Raw genomic sequence first — 16,057 nt, 5'->3', positions numbered from 1 at the left:
ACCCAAGAGGGATCAAAGGAACATCAAGAGATGACGCCAGGCGAAGAAACGATGATGCTAGTCGGCTTTTTAGGAAACTCATGATTTTTCTGTGGATGCAGGTTCTTAACAGGAAAGCAAGGGAGTCATCAGTCAAATCAACCACAACTGAGCAAAGGAAAAGAGGAGACCTGTTGCATCGGTGAATGATCGCGAAAGGGATCGTAGGAATCAGGTCCGACGAGAGAGATACCTGACCACAAGGGTCACACAAAGAAAGAACGAGAATATACATATCTGGCCAGAAGGGTCATGCAGAGAAGGAACGACAAAGACAACACAACGGTTGAGAGAAAGATTATCTAGCCAAAAGGGCCATATCTGTCATTTTCTTCATTTATTTTCTGCTGCCAAGAAGGCCATTCATACAAATAAGCCAAGAGAGCCTTTCATACAAACTGCTGAGAGGAATCATTCATACAAACAAGCTGAGAAGGCCATTCATACAAACTGCCGAGAAGGCCATTCATACAAATAAGTCGAGAGGGTCATTTATACAAACTATCGAGAGGGCCATTCAGCCAAGAGGGTCATTCATACATACTGCCGAGAGGGCCATTCATACATACTTCCTAGAGGGCCACTCATACAAACTTCCAAGAGGGCCATTCATACAAATGCCATGAAAATATCTACAAATTGTAGAATTTCGGAAGCAGGTACACGACCTCCAAAAGGGAACCAGCTTATGGAACCAGATCCAGATAGATTGCGGAGCAAACATGGAACTTTTTCTTACGCAGTCGGTCAAGAAAGGGTGCCCATAAGAGTCAAGCTCTCCGGCCAGGAGTTGGAAGCCATCCAATCTCAGACTCAGCCACGATTTGTTTGTTTTCTTTTACTAAAACCGCGACCGGTCGGGTACATACCGGGAAATCCGAAGGTATTCCCATATAAGGGACGTACTCTTCTCCAGCAAGTCGAACTACATGTGGCCTGATTCCCAGAGACCGGGGATATGTAGGCAGGCTCAAAACCAGAGAGTCGGCCACCCTCCAGCAAGTCTCTGAGAAAACCATTCACAACACTGGGGATCTCATGACATTTCAGCTACCCACTTAAAGGCCTTTAATGGAGTCGAACTACAAATGACCTGAATTCTTGTATAGCCCGAGATATGTAGGAAACCTATAGACCAGGGTCCAGCCACACTTATGTGATTTGCATGAGATTAAACGGTAGAATAAGCCGAATCAGTCAAAAATCAAGGTTAGTCAAATTTCCTTGCCTAGGGATGGTCCCGCCATCCCCGAACACCAAAGGGGCAGTTGTTGACACCTGATTTTTGACCTCCCATAAATTATATTGATTACTCGGAGTCCTTGGATAATAAATAAAGTACTTTGCACACGCACAAAGTATCTGAATGATTTTTACATAATTATTCAGACCAACATTTTACTTCTCTAAATTAATAGAGGGACCCCACGGGCTCTATTAATTATTTAGAAACTTACTAGTATTTTTACATCATTTATGGAATACATTTATAATTAATCAGCAACAGAACAATTTTAAACAATTATTCATTTAATTGATCAAATCAAGAAAATCAGATAAGAAGGCAATTTATCTTATTTTTATTAGAGGAATTTGAGTAATTAAGAGAATTTACCATTTCACCCCTCAAGCTTTGAATTTTGTATGTTTATATAACTGTTTCAATTTGACAAAATTGTAATATAGTCTCAATTGTTGTGTGTTGCATAAATGACCACCTCATAATTAACCAAGTCATGATTTAATATAGTTGGGGTCAATTTTGCAAATTTTAAATTCCTAATAGCTTTAATTGAAATGTCTAAACCATGGGCAAATTAATTAAGGTCATTAATGCAAATCAGACTTAGTTGGTTAAGTTAATACCAAAATGAAGCTACATTTGCAATGATTAATTGCGAGGGTGTCTCCGCAGTTAATTACAATGATAGGCTACAATTGCAACCCTCATTTGATTGAAGGTCAATTAAAGGCCATATTTGCAAAATAGCTTTAAAGTCTTTTTTTACGCCTTTGTTTGACCGCGTTTTAATCAAATTTTGTTATAATTTGTTATTTTAAATACTAACCTATTTTACTAAAATGCCCGTTTTGCCTCTACATGTAGGTATGCATTTGATATACACTTATATGTGTATACAATATACAGGGGCCCTTTTTTTTCTTCATTTAACCAACTGGCCGAGCCCAGTCCAAGGGACTGACTGGGCCCAATGCCCAACATCATTATAATACTCCTTCAATTAAACGAAAGAACTGAGGAGGGGTCTCATTTGCAAAATTAACAAGGGGCTAGGGTGAAAACCCTATCCGCCTCTTCAACCACCCCTCTCCCCTCTGTCTCCACTATCCCAATGCCGATTTTTAAGGTGGCGTAGGCATGTGAGACGCGGTAATGGCAGTGAAGAGGACGAAGCATTTATTGCTTCGTCTTTTTTCACATTTTCTGCTTCGTCCTTTTTTCATATTTTCTTCTATTAAATCCTTTCAAGCAATCCCATAAGGTACAATATCTCCATTTTATAATTTATTTCGACCTTTTACAGTTGTAAAGAACAATTTTTAGCCATTGATGGTTGTTTTCCTTTGAGCTGAACCCTCCACTATTGAATCTGGGCTTTAAACTTGTTGTCCCACATCGGTGGTTGTAGGTTGAGTGTAAATTTTTGTGGTTCTACCATACTTGAGAAGAAAGAAGATGGAGGAATAGGAGAAGAAAAAGAAAGGAATTTTTGGCATTAGAAGCTTAATAAAAAATTGAGCATTGAAAGGGTCAAAAATTCTGATTTTGAGTTTCTTTAAGTGAGAATCTATAGTTTTAAAAGTTTTAATTTATACTTTTTGTTTGTTGTGGCTGAGTTTGGAGGAGGAAGGAAAGCTTTCTAGTCCATTCTTGATCTGAGGCTGCACCTAAAAAAGGTATTTCCTTATCAATTTATTGCTTTCATTAGTTTTCTTGTTTAATTTATGGATTAGTCCATTTTATTAGTTTTCTTGTTTACTTGATGGATTATTGTTTTTATTAATTTTTTCTTGTTTAATTGATGGAATAGTCTGTTTTTTAGTTTTCTTGTTTAATTTATGGATTAGTCCGTTTCATTTGGTGCTTAGAGTAATTAGTAGCCTTTATTATGTTATGGTGTGGATTTGAGTTGGATAGCTTAACCTGTATAAGCTATTGTAGTGCTTTGTCTTGTTTTTTTTTATCAGTATGTCTTAAGTCTAAGGGTTAATTGATATTGCTAGGCTGTTAATGTTGTTTTGATCTGAGTTCTGAATAGCGTAGTCTTGTGTAAGTCCATGATTGTGCTTCTCTGCCTATGTTGCTTAGAGTATTACATTCATAATGATAGTAAAGGTTCTAGTTGACTCAAACAGCTTTAAAATGCATAAGTGATGGTCTGGTCCTGTTAAATTTGACTCCTGCAGGTCATTCTAGTGCTTCCTCTTGTCTTTGGTTTGGTCCTTATTTGTTAAAAAGTATGTGGCCCATTTAGATTAGCTGATTTGATCACACGACCCCACAATAGTTTTGTTTTAGCATCTTGTGTTAGGAGGACCATTAGGCTATACTTATGAATGTGGTCAGGCGGTTTTTGGTGTTCCTGTGAGCTTACAATCTTGTATCACCTAATGTTAATCTAGTTTTAATGTCTTCTGCCTATACTACATGTTAAAATAAATGATCCACCCCTATGGTTTGGTAAATACTTGGGGTTGACTTTGCAATTTGGATCATGCCTTGTAGTTCCTCTTGTCTGAACTGCCTGGGATCACTTATCTGTGTGTCCATGTTCTAAAAATGTTCCTAACCTCTGTTTTGTTGTCGCATTTAGATTATGCTTAAAACCCTACATTATAGTAGTTGTTGAATCCATGAAGTCCACAATTTACTTGTCTAATCTCAGAGCCTGTTAGCTTGATCTAGCAGCCTGCACATGTTTGAAACAAGTTTGATACCTTGGCTTTTCCTAGTCTAAACTAGAATGATTCTTATCCTAGTGTGTAAATATGACAGTATGTGTCATCTTGATTTTGCAAACTGCTTGGGTATGACCATCAATCCAAGGTTTTGGAATCTTTTTCAACCTATCATATAAAATAGATGTATCTTTCGCCAAATTTTTATTAAATGGTGAAATATAATTTAAGCTTCCAAGAAATCTTTAAAGCTGAGTTTTATCAGTAATAATATCAGGAAATTTAGAAGCAAATTCAATACTTCTATTAATAGGAATGATTTTCCCTTTCTCAATATTATGTCCCAAAAATCTGTCTTTTATTTGAAAAAGAGACATTTTTGGCTTGGATATAACCAATCCATTTTGAATAATAAGTTTCTTGAATATATCAAGATGTTTAAAATTCATTTCTATAGTATTTGAAAATACTAAGATATCATCTATATAAACAATGATAAAATTGCTATAGGGCATAAAAATATCATTTATAATTTTTTGAAATTCTGAAGGGGCATTTTTTAATCCAAATGGCATAACATTCCATTCAAATTGTCCTATGGGGACATTAAAAGCATTTTTGTATCTATCTGCTTCAGCAATTTGAATTTGTCAATATCCCGATTTTAAATCAAACTTTGAAAATACTATGACATTATGAAGCCTGTCTAATAAATCCTTTTTGTTTGGAATCAGATATCGAATCCATTTCAAAACTTTATTAAGAGGCTTATAATTTATAACTAATCTTGGAACTCCTTGTTCCTGTTCAGCATGTTTATTAACATAAACAATTGCACATGACCATAGAGATTTTGAAGATCTTATAAGACCTTATTCTAAAAGAGAAGAAATTTCTTTTTTACATAATTATAAATATTCAGAATTCATTTGACATGATCTTGCTTTTGTAAGAATATTTCTTTCTGAAAAAGATTATTCATATAGAAGAGTAACAATATGTTTTTTCCTATCTCAAAATGCATTAGGATGATCACTACAAATTTGTAATGAAAACTGATTTTTTATAAAATCTATTTTTGCCGTAATTTAGGATTTTGTAAAATTTCCTCAATGTTGAGAGTATAATTCTCATGCTTAAGGAAATTGATTTGTTGATGTTTATTCATCAATCTGTCTTTGATTTCATTCAAAATCCTCGAAAATGGTTCAGTTATAAACTGAAATTCTATTGCTTGATTTTCAAAAGTTCCTATAATGCCTTTATTGTCCCATTTTTGAATGGGGAATATTTTTTGGAAGAATGGTGTTCCTAGAATAATTTGGTTGGAAATATCTTTTACTAATACAAAAGTTTCATACCCTTTCTGGTATGCAAACTTTGTTTTGACAAATATAAGCTTTTGGTAATTTAAAAGTAATTCTCATTCTCTGCCTATTAGCAGATCGAAGACTATGGGTAGTTTTATGAAAATATTTTGAAGGAGTTAATCCTTCTTGAATACAGTTTAAATCAACTCCACTATCAACTAGAGCAGTAAATTCTTTTTTGAAATTATAATCAATCAAAAGAGTAACTTTTATAAAAAGCTTTTGAGAAGTAATAATCTCTAATGTTTTGAGAAATTCTTCATGTTCGGTATTACTGGTACCTTCCATTGCATTTGCAATTTCAATAGGTTCCTGAATTGGCTCGACAATTTGTTTTCCTCTCTCCTCGATTCTAGAAATTCTTTCATCTAAAATAATATTATGCTTGATATAGAGAACTCATAATTAATTATTTTTAGATTGAAGTATAGTTATTGTTAGTATTCTTATTAATTTAACTGTGACTCAAATAACCCCTCTACACCACAAAGGTAGGGTTAAGGTTTACGTACATCTTACCCTCCCTGGTCCCTACTTATGGAATTAAATTGGGCTTAATGTTGTTTTTGTTATTGTTGTTTTTTCGTTATTGTTGTTTAACAGTGACAATATTCATTAATATGATGTAAGTCAAGTGGCTTATGAAAGAATTTACGAACTTTGTTTAGTCATTATTTCAATGTAACAAAAAAAACATTAATACGATGCACAGAGGATGTAGGCATAGTATGTATGACAAGAGACAACCTTAAAAACTACTAACCTTTTTTCCTATTGGTTTTATGGTTACGTTAATACATAAATGAGCAAGCAACTGATTTTTTATTAGTACCAATGAAAACTATTGTATGATTAATTGAGTTGTGTACTTATTAAAGGTCGCTCTTTACCTTTACAAACCATTATGAAGGATTTTTCAGATCTCATCAAGTTTTCGAGCTATCGAAGCAAATTTATAAGCTAACAAGTTGAAAATTATAAATAATTACTTTATCTAAGAAACGTCTCTAAAGATGTTTCATGTCATAAGTTATTATTGGTTCTCTATTCAATAACTTTTCTTTTCTTTTCCGTCATTAATAGGTTTTGAAATGTCGATATTTATTCTAATATATATATATATATATATATATATATATATATATATATATATATATATATATATATATATGAACTTAACATTAATTTGCATATTTAATTTTATAAAACGGACAAAACAAATATAACTTTTGTGTATGACAATTAGGACAAAACATGACCAAGGGAAGGAATCTAGTTGGGAACTACATTTATTTAGTAGTTTTTCTGTTCAGTTTTTCATTTTCCAATCAAGTCCAAATAGTTATGAAAAGGAGACAACTATGTGGCATTAATCAGAATGGGTTCTGCAACATCTCAACCCTTGTTTTGGGCATTTGTACCTCGATTTTTTATGGAAAATTTACTTGTTATAGCTACTTTTACTACCTATTTAATGTTAATAACTACCTTTTATTAAAAGTAATAATAATAGCTAATTAATTTTCTAAATTACCCATTCTTGATACAACAGTAACTTGCACTTATCAGTTCTCAAATACACCGTAAAAAAAGGTAAACACTATCCCAACTTCCCATTTTTGAAACTCACGTAATATACATTAGTTTCTCTCTCCCTTTCCATTAATTTTAGCCATTTTTTCTCCTCAGAATCTATCCATTACCTTCAAACACGATTCCACTACAATTTATTGTGCCAAGATTCATGAGTGGCTGTGTATTTGTGTAAGTTTTCATTATTTTGTGTATTTTGGTCAATTTAATTCAATATTTTTGACTTTTTTCAAAAAATTTAACTTTCAATGCTTAGGGTTTCCCATTTTGAGTAGTGAAAAACATCAATTAATGGCGGATGAAAGCATATCTGGTAGGGTTACAAGAGGTATCCCACATACTCTTCAAAATTTAGATTCCCCTTCTTTTGATTTGGGTATTTCTCAGCAACAACATGATGTTGATGCAGCTTCTGCTGAGAAATTGGTTGCTGAAAGGAGATCTAAGAAAATCCATGATCCTGCCAGAATCACAAATCCTTCAACTGTTAATTTGAAAAAAAAATGATTTTGATACTGCCACAAAGAGGAGAAAAGCATCCGATGTTGCTTATAGTAGCAAAGCGAAGAATGTTGTAGAGACAGATACCGGAGAACAACAATTAACTATGAACAAGCAGGTATTTTTTCATTATATATATATTTTTGTGAATAAAATTGTATTTTACATGTTGCCCAAATTCATTTAATGATTCATGTATTTTTTACCGCATCCGTAAGTATAGTTGTATGTATTTATTGATCTGAACAATTCATTAATAGAGACTATAGCATTCGTATGTATTTTTGTATTGTTTGAATTAGTTTTGTATATGAAACATACATACAACTGTGTCATGTATTTCATTGACCATTTTTGTTATCAAAATATCAAACTATGTATCATGTATTTGTAATTCATCACATTTATGTATTTTTTCAATTTAATAACAGGTTATGTATGTTTTTAAAAGCAGGCATGTGTAAGTGTCAGATAAAAGGTGTATTTGTTCAACTTTTGTCAGCTAAACATCTTAATAACTGTGTTTTTGTTTGCATGTATTTATTGATCTGAACAATTCATATGGGATAACATTCGTATGTATTTTTGTATTGTTTGAATTAGTTATGTATATGAAACATACATACAACTGTGTCATGTATTCCACTAACCATTTTTGTTATCAAAATATCAAACTATGTATCATGTATTTGTAATTCCTCACATTTGTGTATTTTTTCAAATTAATAACAGGTTATGTATGTGTTTAAAAAGCAGACATGTGTATGTGTCCGATAAAAGGTGTATTTGTTCAACGTTTGTCAGCTAAACATCTTAATAACTGTTTTTTGTTTGCATGTATTTATTGATCTGAACAATTCATATGGGATAGCATTCGTATGTATTTTTGTATCTCATGTGTTGCCATTATATTCAAACTTTCAGGCCTCCAAATTCCTGGTTAAACGTCCCCCCACTCAACCGATACGTTATGCTTCATATATGAACCATAACATTAAAGATGAGTTGAAGGACAAACTGACCGATAGACAATTCAAGCTATTTTCCAAAACTATTTTTGGACAATATATGCAGATGCAAGTTAACACCGAGGTGCAGGGGCAGTTATTTAGGTGTTTTATGGTTAGGAAGTTGAAGCGTAGTAATAGCGATGTGTTTGTTATCGATATTAATGGGACGGAATTGACATTCGGTCTTTTTGAATTTGCTTTAATTACTGGTTTGAAGTGTTACGGGGATGAAGTTGTTTTTGACGAGGGTCCTAACAAATTGTTGGATGAATATTTCGGTGGTTCTGATAATAGTGTTTTAAAGATGACTTTAAATAAGTGCTTTGAAGACAAGGATTGGGGTGTTGGTGATAACGCAGATGAAGATGCTGTAAAGATTGCGATCCTGTATTTCATTCATAATTACATACTTTCAAGTGAAAAGAGGAACGTCACAGTCCCAAGACATCATTTTGACTTGGTGGAGAGTGAACAGTACAATGAATATACATGGGGTAAGGAAGCATTTGATGATTTGATTAAGAGTATTCACCACAAGATGGACAAGCCGAAACAATTTTATTGTCTACGGGGTTTCCCTTTTGCTATGCAAGTGTGGATATATGAGTGCTGCTCTAATGTTGACCCTAATTTAATGGTTAAAACCGGAAGCTGAATCCCAAGAATGTTTAATTGGAGAATAGTGAACCAAAAGCCATCTGTTAACTACTTGATGTTGGGCATGTTTAAGGACGGTGAAGTAAAATACTTACATTAAATATATGCCTATCAACTAGTTTTTTACACGTGCATTTTGTGTATTTAACTGCTGTGTATTTGTAAAATACAGAGAGGTATTTTTCAGGACATTCGATCTGCTTTGTATTTGTAAAATACAGAGAGGTTCTAAACTGACAATTCACAATATATTATGTGCAGGACATTTGTTGTAAATTCAACAACATTGTTCTGACCATGTTAGAGGTTGAGAAGCTTGGTCTGCGTGCATACCTGGTCAACAGACTTGCACCACCACCCCAAACACACCAAGAGGAGGAAAATGAATATGCAGAATTTTCCACAACACCTCCCCATGATGCTGCTGCCAAGAAAACTCAAAAGAACGATGCTTCAAAATCTCCAACGCACAAGAAGCCTAGGAAGATGTCGACGACAGCATTGCTTGTTCAGAAGTCACCAACCACAATCCCAAAAATATCTACAGTTGGACAATCATTTAAAAAATCTGCTTCGGTGGTAGATAAGCTGGTTCAATCAAAGGAAAAAGAAAAAGTTGCTCCAAGTGTCCACCGCGTTCCTGTTGACAACGTATCCACCAGCAAATCAGTTGACCTCACAAGTTTGAGGCAGAAACTTAATCAATTTAAGCAGGAAGTAAGTTTTTTAATTTTATTTTGATATTCATCAAACTATAACAAATGAGGATTTTTACAATGAATTTGTTGCTTTTACTATTTAGGTGCTTGCTGAATTCAAGGTTGTTTTTACTGAGCTCAAGGTTGTTTTTACTGAGCTCAAGGATCTTCGCAAAATTATTGATAAAAATTTAGAAAAGGTTTTGGAACATGTCAAAGGGAAACAAAACTCAGAAAAGGTAAAAAAATCAATAAATACATATTCAAACGATTGCCTTCAGTGTGAAGTAGGAAGCATATGTATCTAACAAATACATCATTTTTTTTAGGATGATGACAGTGAAACTCATGTAGACATGATGGCAACATACATCAACAAGCTGATGATTACATGGACCATGGTGACGATATTCACATGGAGACTGATACGGGTGATGTGCATCCAATAGAGGTATATATTTTTTTTTATGTATTTATCATTTTTTACTCATTTTTATATGTTATTTTTAATAAAAGATAATGCAGGCATGATGAAAATTTGGGATCTACTGGACTTTAAAATATTATGTATTTGATATTGATATGAAAAACAGTAGTGTCATGTATTTTTTTGTGTACTGTTTGTTTGATAGCATGACTGTTCACTGTTTTCCTTATGTATTTGTTTACTGCTTTTGGACATCATCAACAAATAGTTTCCATGTTTTTATGTATTTAATATTGTTTTTTATCTATTAGATTCATGTATTTTATATACTTTGGACTGTGTTTTTTATAAGGAGAAGGGTCTTGCACCGGATATTCAAGTCGGTATTGGCAATGATAGCGGCGATACGCTGAAAGCTTCAACCGAAGAGATTGCAGAAGGAGGTGATCTTTCAGGAGTACCGAAGACTTCGGTTGAACGTTCGGGGAAACATACTGTGGAAGAGAAAAAATGTTCTGATGATTCAAATAATTCCGAGGTTCGATAACAACGAATTCTGATTCAACCATTTTTTCGATTTTAAAATGTATCATACAAGTGATTGAATAATGTTTATTTTTGTATTTTTTTGAGTAGATGATCGCACAGGTGCTAGCAAATATAGCATAATCGTAAATGACTAACGAACAAGTTCATGCGGAAAAAACCGAGGAAAACACCAGCTCAACTGTCTTAGAGGAACCCCAGGCAGCAGTTTGTAACGCGCAGCCGTTGTCTCAGTGGTTGTTGCCTGATGAGTATTTACCAAGCCAAACCCCAGGGAGAGAAATCATGTTACATCCATCAGTCACACGAGCTACACGCCCTAGTAAATACAAGTCTTCACCGTTTGTGACAGATTTTGGTATATATCTAATTTTTAATTTACTTGTTTGGTTTTTTTAATACGCAACTGTTAATGTTTAAAGACCAAATACATAGGTAGTAGTTCGGGAAAGGATTATGTTCATGTGTTTGATAAAAAATATCCATTCTAGATAAATCCCATTACTGGTCCACTTGATGTACAGATGGTGGATGAATACCGTACTTGGCTTCGAAACGGTCTGCTTGTGAGGCACGATAGCAAGTATGTGTTTTTCTCCCAGTATTACATATAGTGATTCCGCATGATTTTTGTGAATAAATTGATGTATTTGGTTGTTTTGTTGCCGCAGAAAGAACTACGAAGACCATTACAAAAAAAAAATGGCAGTTTTTGACAATGGAGTCAAATTCAATTTTGGCATCACAACTGTCAATGATAAGAACTGGTTTTACATGTTATCGATGGATGGTCAGCTTTGGAATGACGAGGTGAGTTTTATCAGCAATGATATGCCTATGAACTAGTTTTTTGCACGTGCATTTTGTGTATATTAGCTGCTGTGTATTTGTAAAATAAGAAGAGTTATTTTTCAGGACATTCGGTCTGTTGTGTATTTGTAAAATACAGAGAGGTTCTGAAATCCACATTTTGTTACTAAATTTTTTTTATGTATTTGAATGTGATCTAATTGATGTATTTTTGACAATTCCAGCACATTGACGTCATTTTCTATTACTTTCAGAAGAAAGGAAAGTATGATAAAAGGAACAATTTCAGCTTCACCACTGTTGACTGCCTATTCAAGCAGAGAATTGATGTGGTCCACCATGCATATCGCAATGTTAAAACCCAGACAAATGTGGCAAATGAAGAGCAAGTATTGATTGAGTATGTTAAGGGCCACAGGCTTATTGCCAATGTCCCGTGGCATACGTTTGACAACGTGCTAATACCGGTGAATATACAAGAAGAAAATCATTGGTTATTGGTACTCCTTTCATTCAAGGACAGGTATTTTTAATGATGAGTTAAATATTTTATCATTAGTGTTTCATTCATTATTATACCGCTGAGTTTTTTTTTTTTTTTTTTTAAATGTATAGGCGTCTGTATGTTTACAGCTCGTATCAATCAGCTGGGCACAACACAGTTGTTAGGAATGAAATAAAAAAGCTTGCTACACTTCTGCCACATTTCCTACATCTGGCTGGATTCTATGTAAATCAAAAGGCATAGATTTGGTGAAAGACCCAGCATATGCGGATAAGGGACAAATCGATATCCTTGAAGTTGTCTATGTTGATAATCTGCCGCATCAAACTGCTGGTAGCACGTAAGTTGTAGACATATATTTTTAAAAATATCATAGTGTAGCAAATACATGATATATCATATCAATTTATTATTCTTCTAAAATACATGAGTTGTTTGAACTTAAATACCTTATTTAGAACTTGAAACATATATTTTCTAATACTAGTTCTTAACCGTTTTTTTTTTAGGGACTGTGGTGTCTTTGTGGCAGCGTATGCTGAGTATTTGACATCGGGTGAAAGGATTCCAGATGTCATTGATGCACACATGCAGCGTATGAGATACGGTGCACTCTTATGGGACTACGCTGAAGGCAAGGTTGCTGACAAAGCAGAGAGTGATAATGAAGTTCCACCAAAACCTATTAGGCCAGCAATCGATTACGACACTGTAGATGCAATTGATGTTTGATAAATACTATTTGTGCATTCGATGTTTTTTGTCCTTTTTTTCATTACAGCAAACAATCTGGTGTTTTTAGATGTATTTTGACTTATGTTGGATAATTATCATTTAACCAAAGAAATCTCAGTGGTTTTATGTTCCATATGTTTGATGTACTTAGTTCCATATATTGTCAAATTAATCTGAAGTTTGAAAAAAATACAGTACAATGTGACATCATGAATCCACAAATACATTTATTCACCAGGTTCACAAAATATGTATGTTTAATTCACCAGGTTCACAAAATATGTATGTTTTAGATATGTTTTAGTTTAATAAACACATCTTGCGTATTTGACATGACCAGCACAACTATATGATTTCCATAAAAAAAAATTACTTCAAATAAACCATCTTCATCAGTTTCGGAAACAATACGTACGTTTTTATACCACATATGCTGTGTTATGAGGTTGATTAGACAACACCATTTTCATACCGGAACATGGGTTGCCTTTTTTTGTGTTAAAAATACATGAACATTACCGTGTAATTTCAGACACCAGGATCACAAAAACCATGTATGTTCTATTACAGTTTATACAATTTTCAGAAGGCCAACAAATACATAAGGTTTAGTTGACATTACCCGCACAACTACGAGCCTCCAATCCAAAAAAATTCCAAAATAAAAACAACTTTATCATTTTTACAGATATAATATGTATGTTATTTTACCAAGTACGAATTATTTTTTGAAGTTGAAAAAAACACCATACATATCGGGAAAAAAAATTCAATTAAGATCATTTTGAATGGGACATTCATTTCATTGCAAAAATTTCTGTAATACTAAAACATAAGTCAATAGAAGTTTTGGACACAAGTGTTCAAATACTTAAATAACCAATCTATCTTTGGTAATAAAGTTAAATGGATAGGAACACAAGAAAAATTCACTTCCTCAGAGGGTCAAAACTACACGAACGTCTGTTGTGCCCAAGTTGTCCACAAGTACTGCAAGCATGTCTGCTCTTTCCAAACAACAATTCACTTAAAGGCTTATCACGCCTCTTCTTTGGCCTACCAGGCGGTCTCTTGTATCTTGGTGGAAAAACCACATCCTCCAAGATGTTTTTGGGAATGTTCCATTCACGCTCGTCGGGTAGAGGATCCACAGGTACATCATATGTCTTCAACACGGTCTCCGGTTTGAACAAATCAGAGCAATAATCCTCAGCAACCAGATTTTTCTTTTTAATGACAGCTCATGCATGCGGGCAGGGGATTTCATCTAGTTGAAACATACGACAACTCCAAGTTTTGCTATTCAAATTAATAATGAATCGTCATCCTCCATCATGTACTGGGTACACGAATTCGGTTGACGGTTCTACCTGGAAAAATAAATATTACACGTATTTGTTGTTGAACCAATCAGAATTTTAAAATAAATGAACAAACCATTAAACAAATACATATCAATTTTCAAAGAGTCATATAACTTACATTAACACTAACTGTTCATGGATACCAAATACACAACTGTATAATGTGTAGAAACACCAGATTAGTACAAGTACAAGTTTGTCAAATAAATTATAACACGCATTAAACTGAAACATACCGTCATTCGTAGACATAGATACTCGTTGATTGATAGCATCTCCTGAAACTTTTTACCGAGTGTAGTGAACGTGTATGTTCCATTTCTCCGGTTATTGTAATTCCATCTCCCAAACATCCTTCTAACTTCTTCGAGAAAGTCATATATAGGCAGTTCTCTAGCTGCTAGAAGATGTCGGTTAATCCACTCTGCTATGTTAGAAGTCATTGTCCACCCTCGGTTAACAGATGCATACAATCTAGCCCACTTGTCTCTACCAGCCGATTCCAAATACTCTGCCACACGCATATCTACCTTTTGAACCTTTCCCATTAACTCATCGAAATCATCCTGCGTGTATGCCTTTGCCATGGAATAAAAAACAGGACTCAGCACATCATGGCTCTTTTTGTATTTTTTACATACATTACCCCACAGATGTCAAATACATGCATAATGTGCAACTTCTGGATAAATTCGACAAACAGCCTTGTTTATACTTTCATGCCTATCTGATACGATACACATATTCTCTCTAATTCCATATGATTCTCTGAAACGCTCAAAAAACCACGTCCATGATCTGTCATTCTCACAATCAATCACACCATACGCTAAGGGAAGTATGTTGCCTGGAGATACAGTTAAGAAGAAAAATAAAATGAAATACATTTTGTATTTGTCCAAAACATATAAAATATATATTGAGGTAATAAATTAATATGTATTTTTTTGACATACCTGCACCGTCTAATGTGCTTGCCGAGACAAATGTTCCATTGTATGGTGTTTTTAAGTGGCTTCCATCAACCACCACAATTGGCCGACAATAATCAAAGCCTTTGATTAATGCATATAGTGCTATAAAAACATACAGAAATTCATTTTCGCGGGTTTTACGCATTCTAATATGTGAACTCGGGTAAGTCTTATCCAATATGTATAGATATCCAGGTAGTCTTTTATAAGATTCAGCCGGTTCATCCATTAAATCGTTCATCGCCCTTTCTTTGGCCCGCCAAGAAAAACCATGTACGACACATCCATTCCAAAATCATTTTTGACGTCCTCCGCAATGTCTTTAGGCGTATATTTCCTCTTATGATTTGATATTTTTGGTTTGACAATCCCACTTATCAACCGACTTGTAGCTTGGCATTGGGAATAAACCTTTTCCTTTAATGGACATGTATGTTTGTCTTGAAACTCCCTAACTCTAAACATTCCTGACTTACCGACACTTGACGCCCTGAATTTCCCATCACACTCTCCTGATACGCACACAAGAGTGTAGCTACAACAAAAAAAATAAAAGAAATAAATAAGAAAAAACACATTAATGTAAAATACATCAGTAATGTATTTATTCTTATATTATTAATACAAAGGACAGATGAGTAATTCTACCATATGTAAATAAATTAATCAAATGCAACCCAGACCAAATACATTATTTTATTTTTTTTGCATGAAAGGCACCAAACCAAGTTTGGCAGTGTTTTATTAAAAAAATAGTAAGTTTTCTATACAATAGTGTAAAGAAAGAAAAGAAAAGAAAAGCCAAATGAAACTATCCTAAAAAAAAGAACAAAAGGACTAAAAAGGAAAACACATCCAAAGACTATATGGATACTAATCTACAGCAGATCCTCTGGCCTTGTCTTGA

At 33.9% G+C, this 16,057-nt stretch overlaps 1 protein-coding gene and 1 long non-coding RNA gene across 5 annotated transcripts; both read left to right on the top strand.

Moving 5' to 3' along the window:
* Nucleotides 1-2,313: 2,313 nt before the first annotated feature.
* Nucleotides 2,314-9,460, top strand: LOC132636104 (uncharacterized). Its single transcript, XR_009581014.1, has 6 exons — nucleotides 2,314-2,958; nucleotides 7,020-7,094; nucleotides 7,180-7,251; nucleotides 7,333-7,542; nucleotides 8,349-9,267; nucleotides 9,353-9,460. It is a non-coding gene; the product is annotated as an uncharacterized LOC132636104 (long non-coding RNA).
* Nucleotides 9,461-10,572: 1,112 nt separating this feature from the next.
* On the top strand, nucleotides 10,573-12,945 carry LOC132636103 (uncharacterized). Of its 4 annotated transcripts, none has more exons than XM_060352807.1 (7): nucleotides 10,573-10,754; nucleotides 10,853-11,120; nucleotides 11,287-11,345; nucleotides 11,434-11,572; nucleotides 11,797-12,095; nucleotides 12,188-12,417; nucleotides 12,587-12,945. In XM_060352807.1, exons 3-6 carry the CDS (start codon nucleotides 11,287-11,289, stop codon nucleotides 12,318-12,320), a joined length of 630 nt encoding a protein of 209 aa, XP_060208790.1. In that variant the 5' UTR covers nucleotides 10,573-10,754; nucleotides 10,853-11,120; the 3' UTR covers nucleotides 12,321-12,417; nucleotides 12,587-12,945. The 4 variants fall into 4 exon arrangements, with proteins under 4 accessions (XP_060208790.1, XP_060208792.1, XP_060208791.1 ...); XM_060352809.1 differs by having other exon boundaries at nucleotides 11,254-11,345; nucleotides 11,830-12,095; XM_060352808.1 differs by having other exon boundaries at nucleotides 11,254-11,345; nucleotides 11,827-12,095.
* The last annotated feature ends 3,112 nt before the right edge of the window (nucleotides 12,946-16,057 follow it).

The sequence above is a fragment of the Lycium barbarum genome, chromosome 4, assembly GCF_019175385.1.
Source record: "Lycium barbarum isolate Lr01 chromosome 4, ASM1917538v2, whole genome shotgun sequence".
NCBI lineage: Eukaryota > Viridiplantae > Streptophyta > Magnoliopsida > Solanales > Solanaceae > Lycium > Lycium barbarum.
Note: the sequence above shows the minus strand (reverse complement) of the source record. Positions and strands in the feature narration are given on the sequence as shown.

Coding starts and splice junctions, on each gene's coding strand:
- LOC132636103 (XM_060352807.1), top strand. CDS start 11,287: ATGGTGGATGAATACCGTACTTGGCTTCGAAACGGTCTGCTTGTGAGG. Junction 11,573..11,796: donor GTCAGCTTTGGAATGACGAG/GTGAGTTTTATC, acceptor TGACAATTCCAG/CACATTGACGTCATTTTCTA. Junction 12,096..12,187: donor CTCCTTTCATTCAAGGACAG/GTATTTTTAATG, acceptor TTAAATGTATAG/GCGTCTGTATGTTTACAGCT.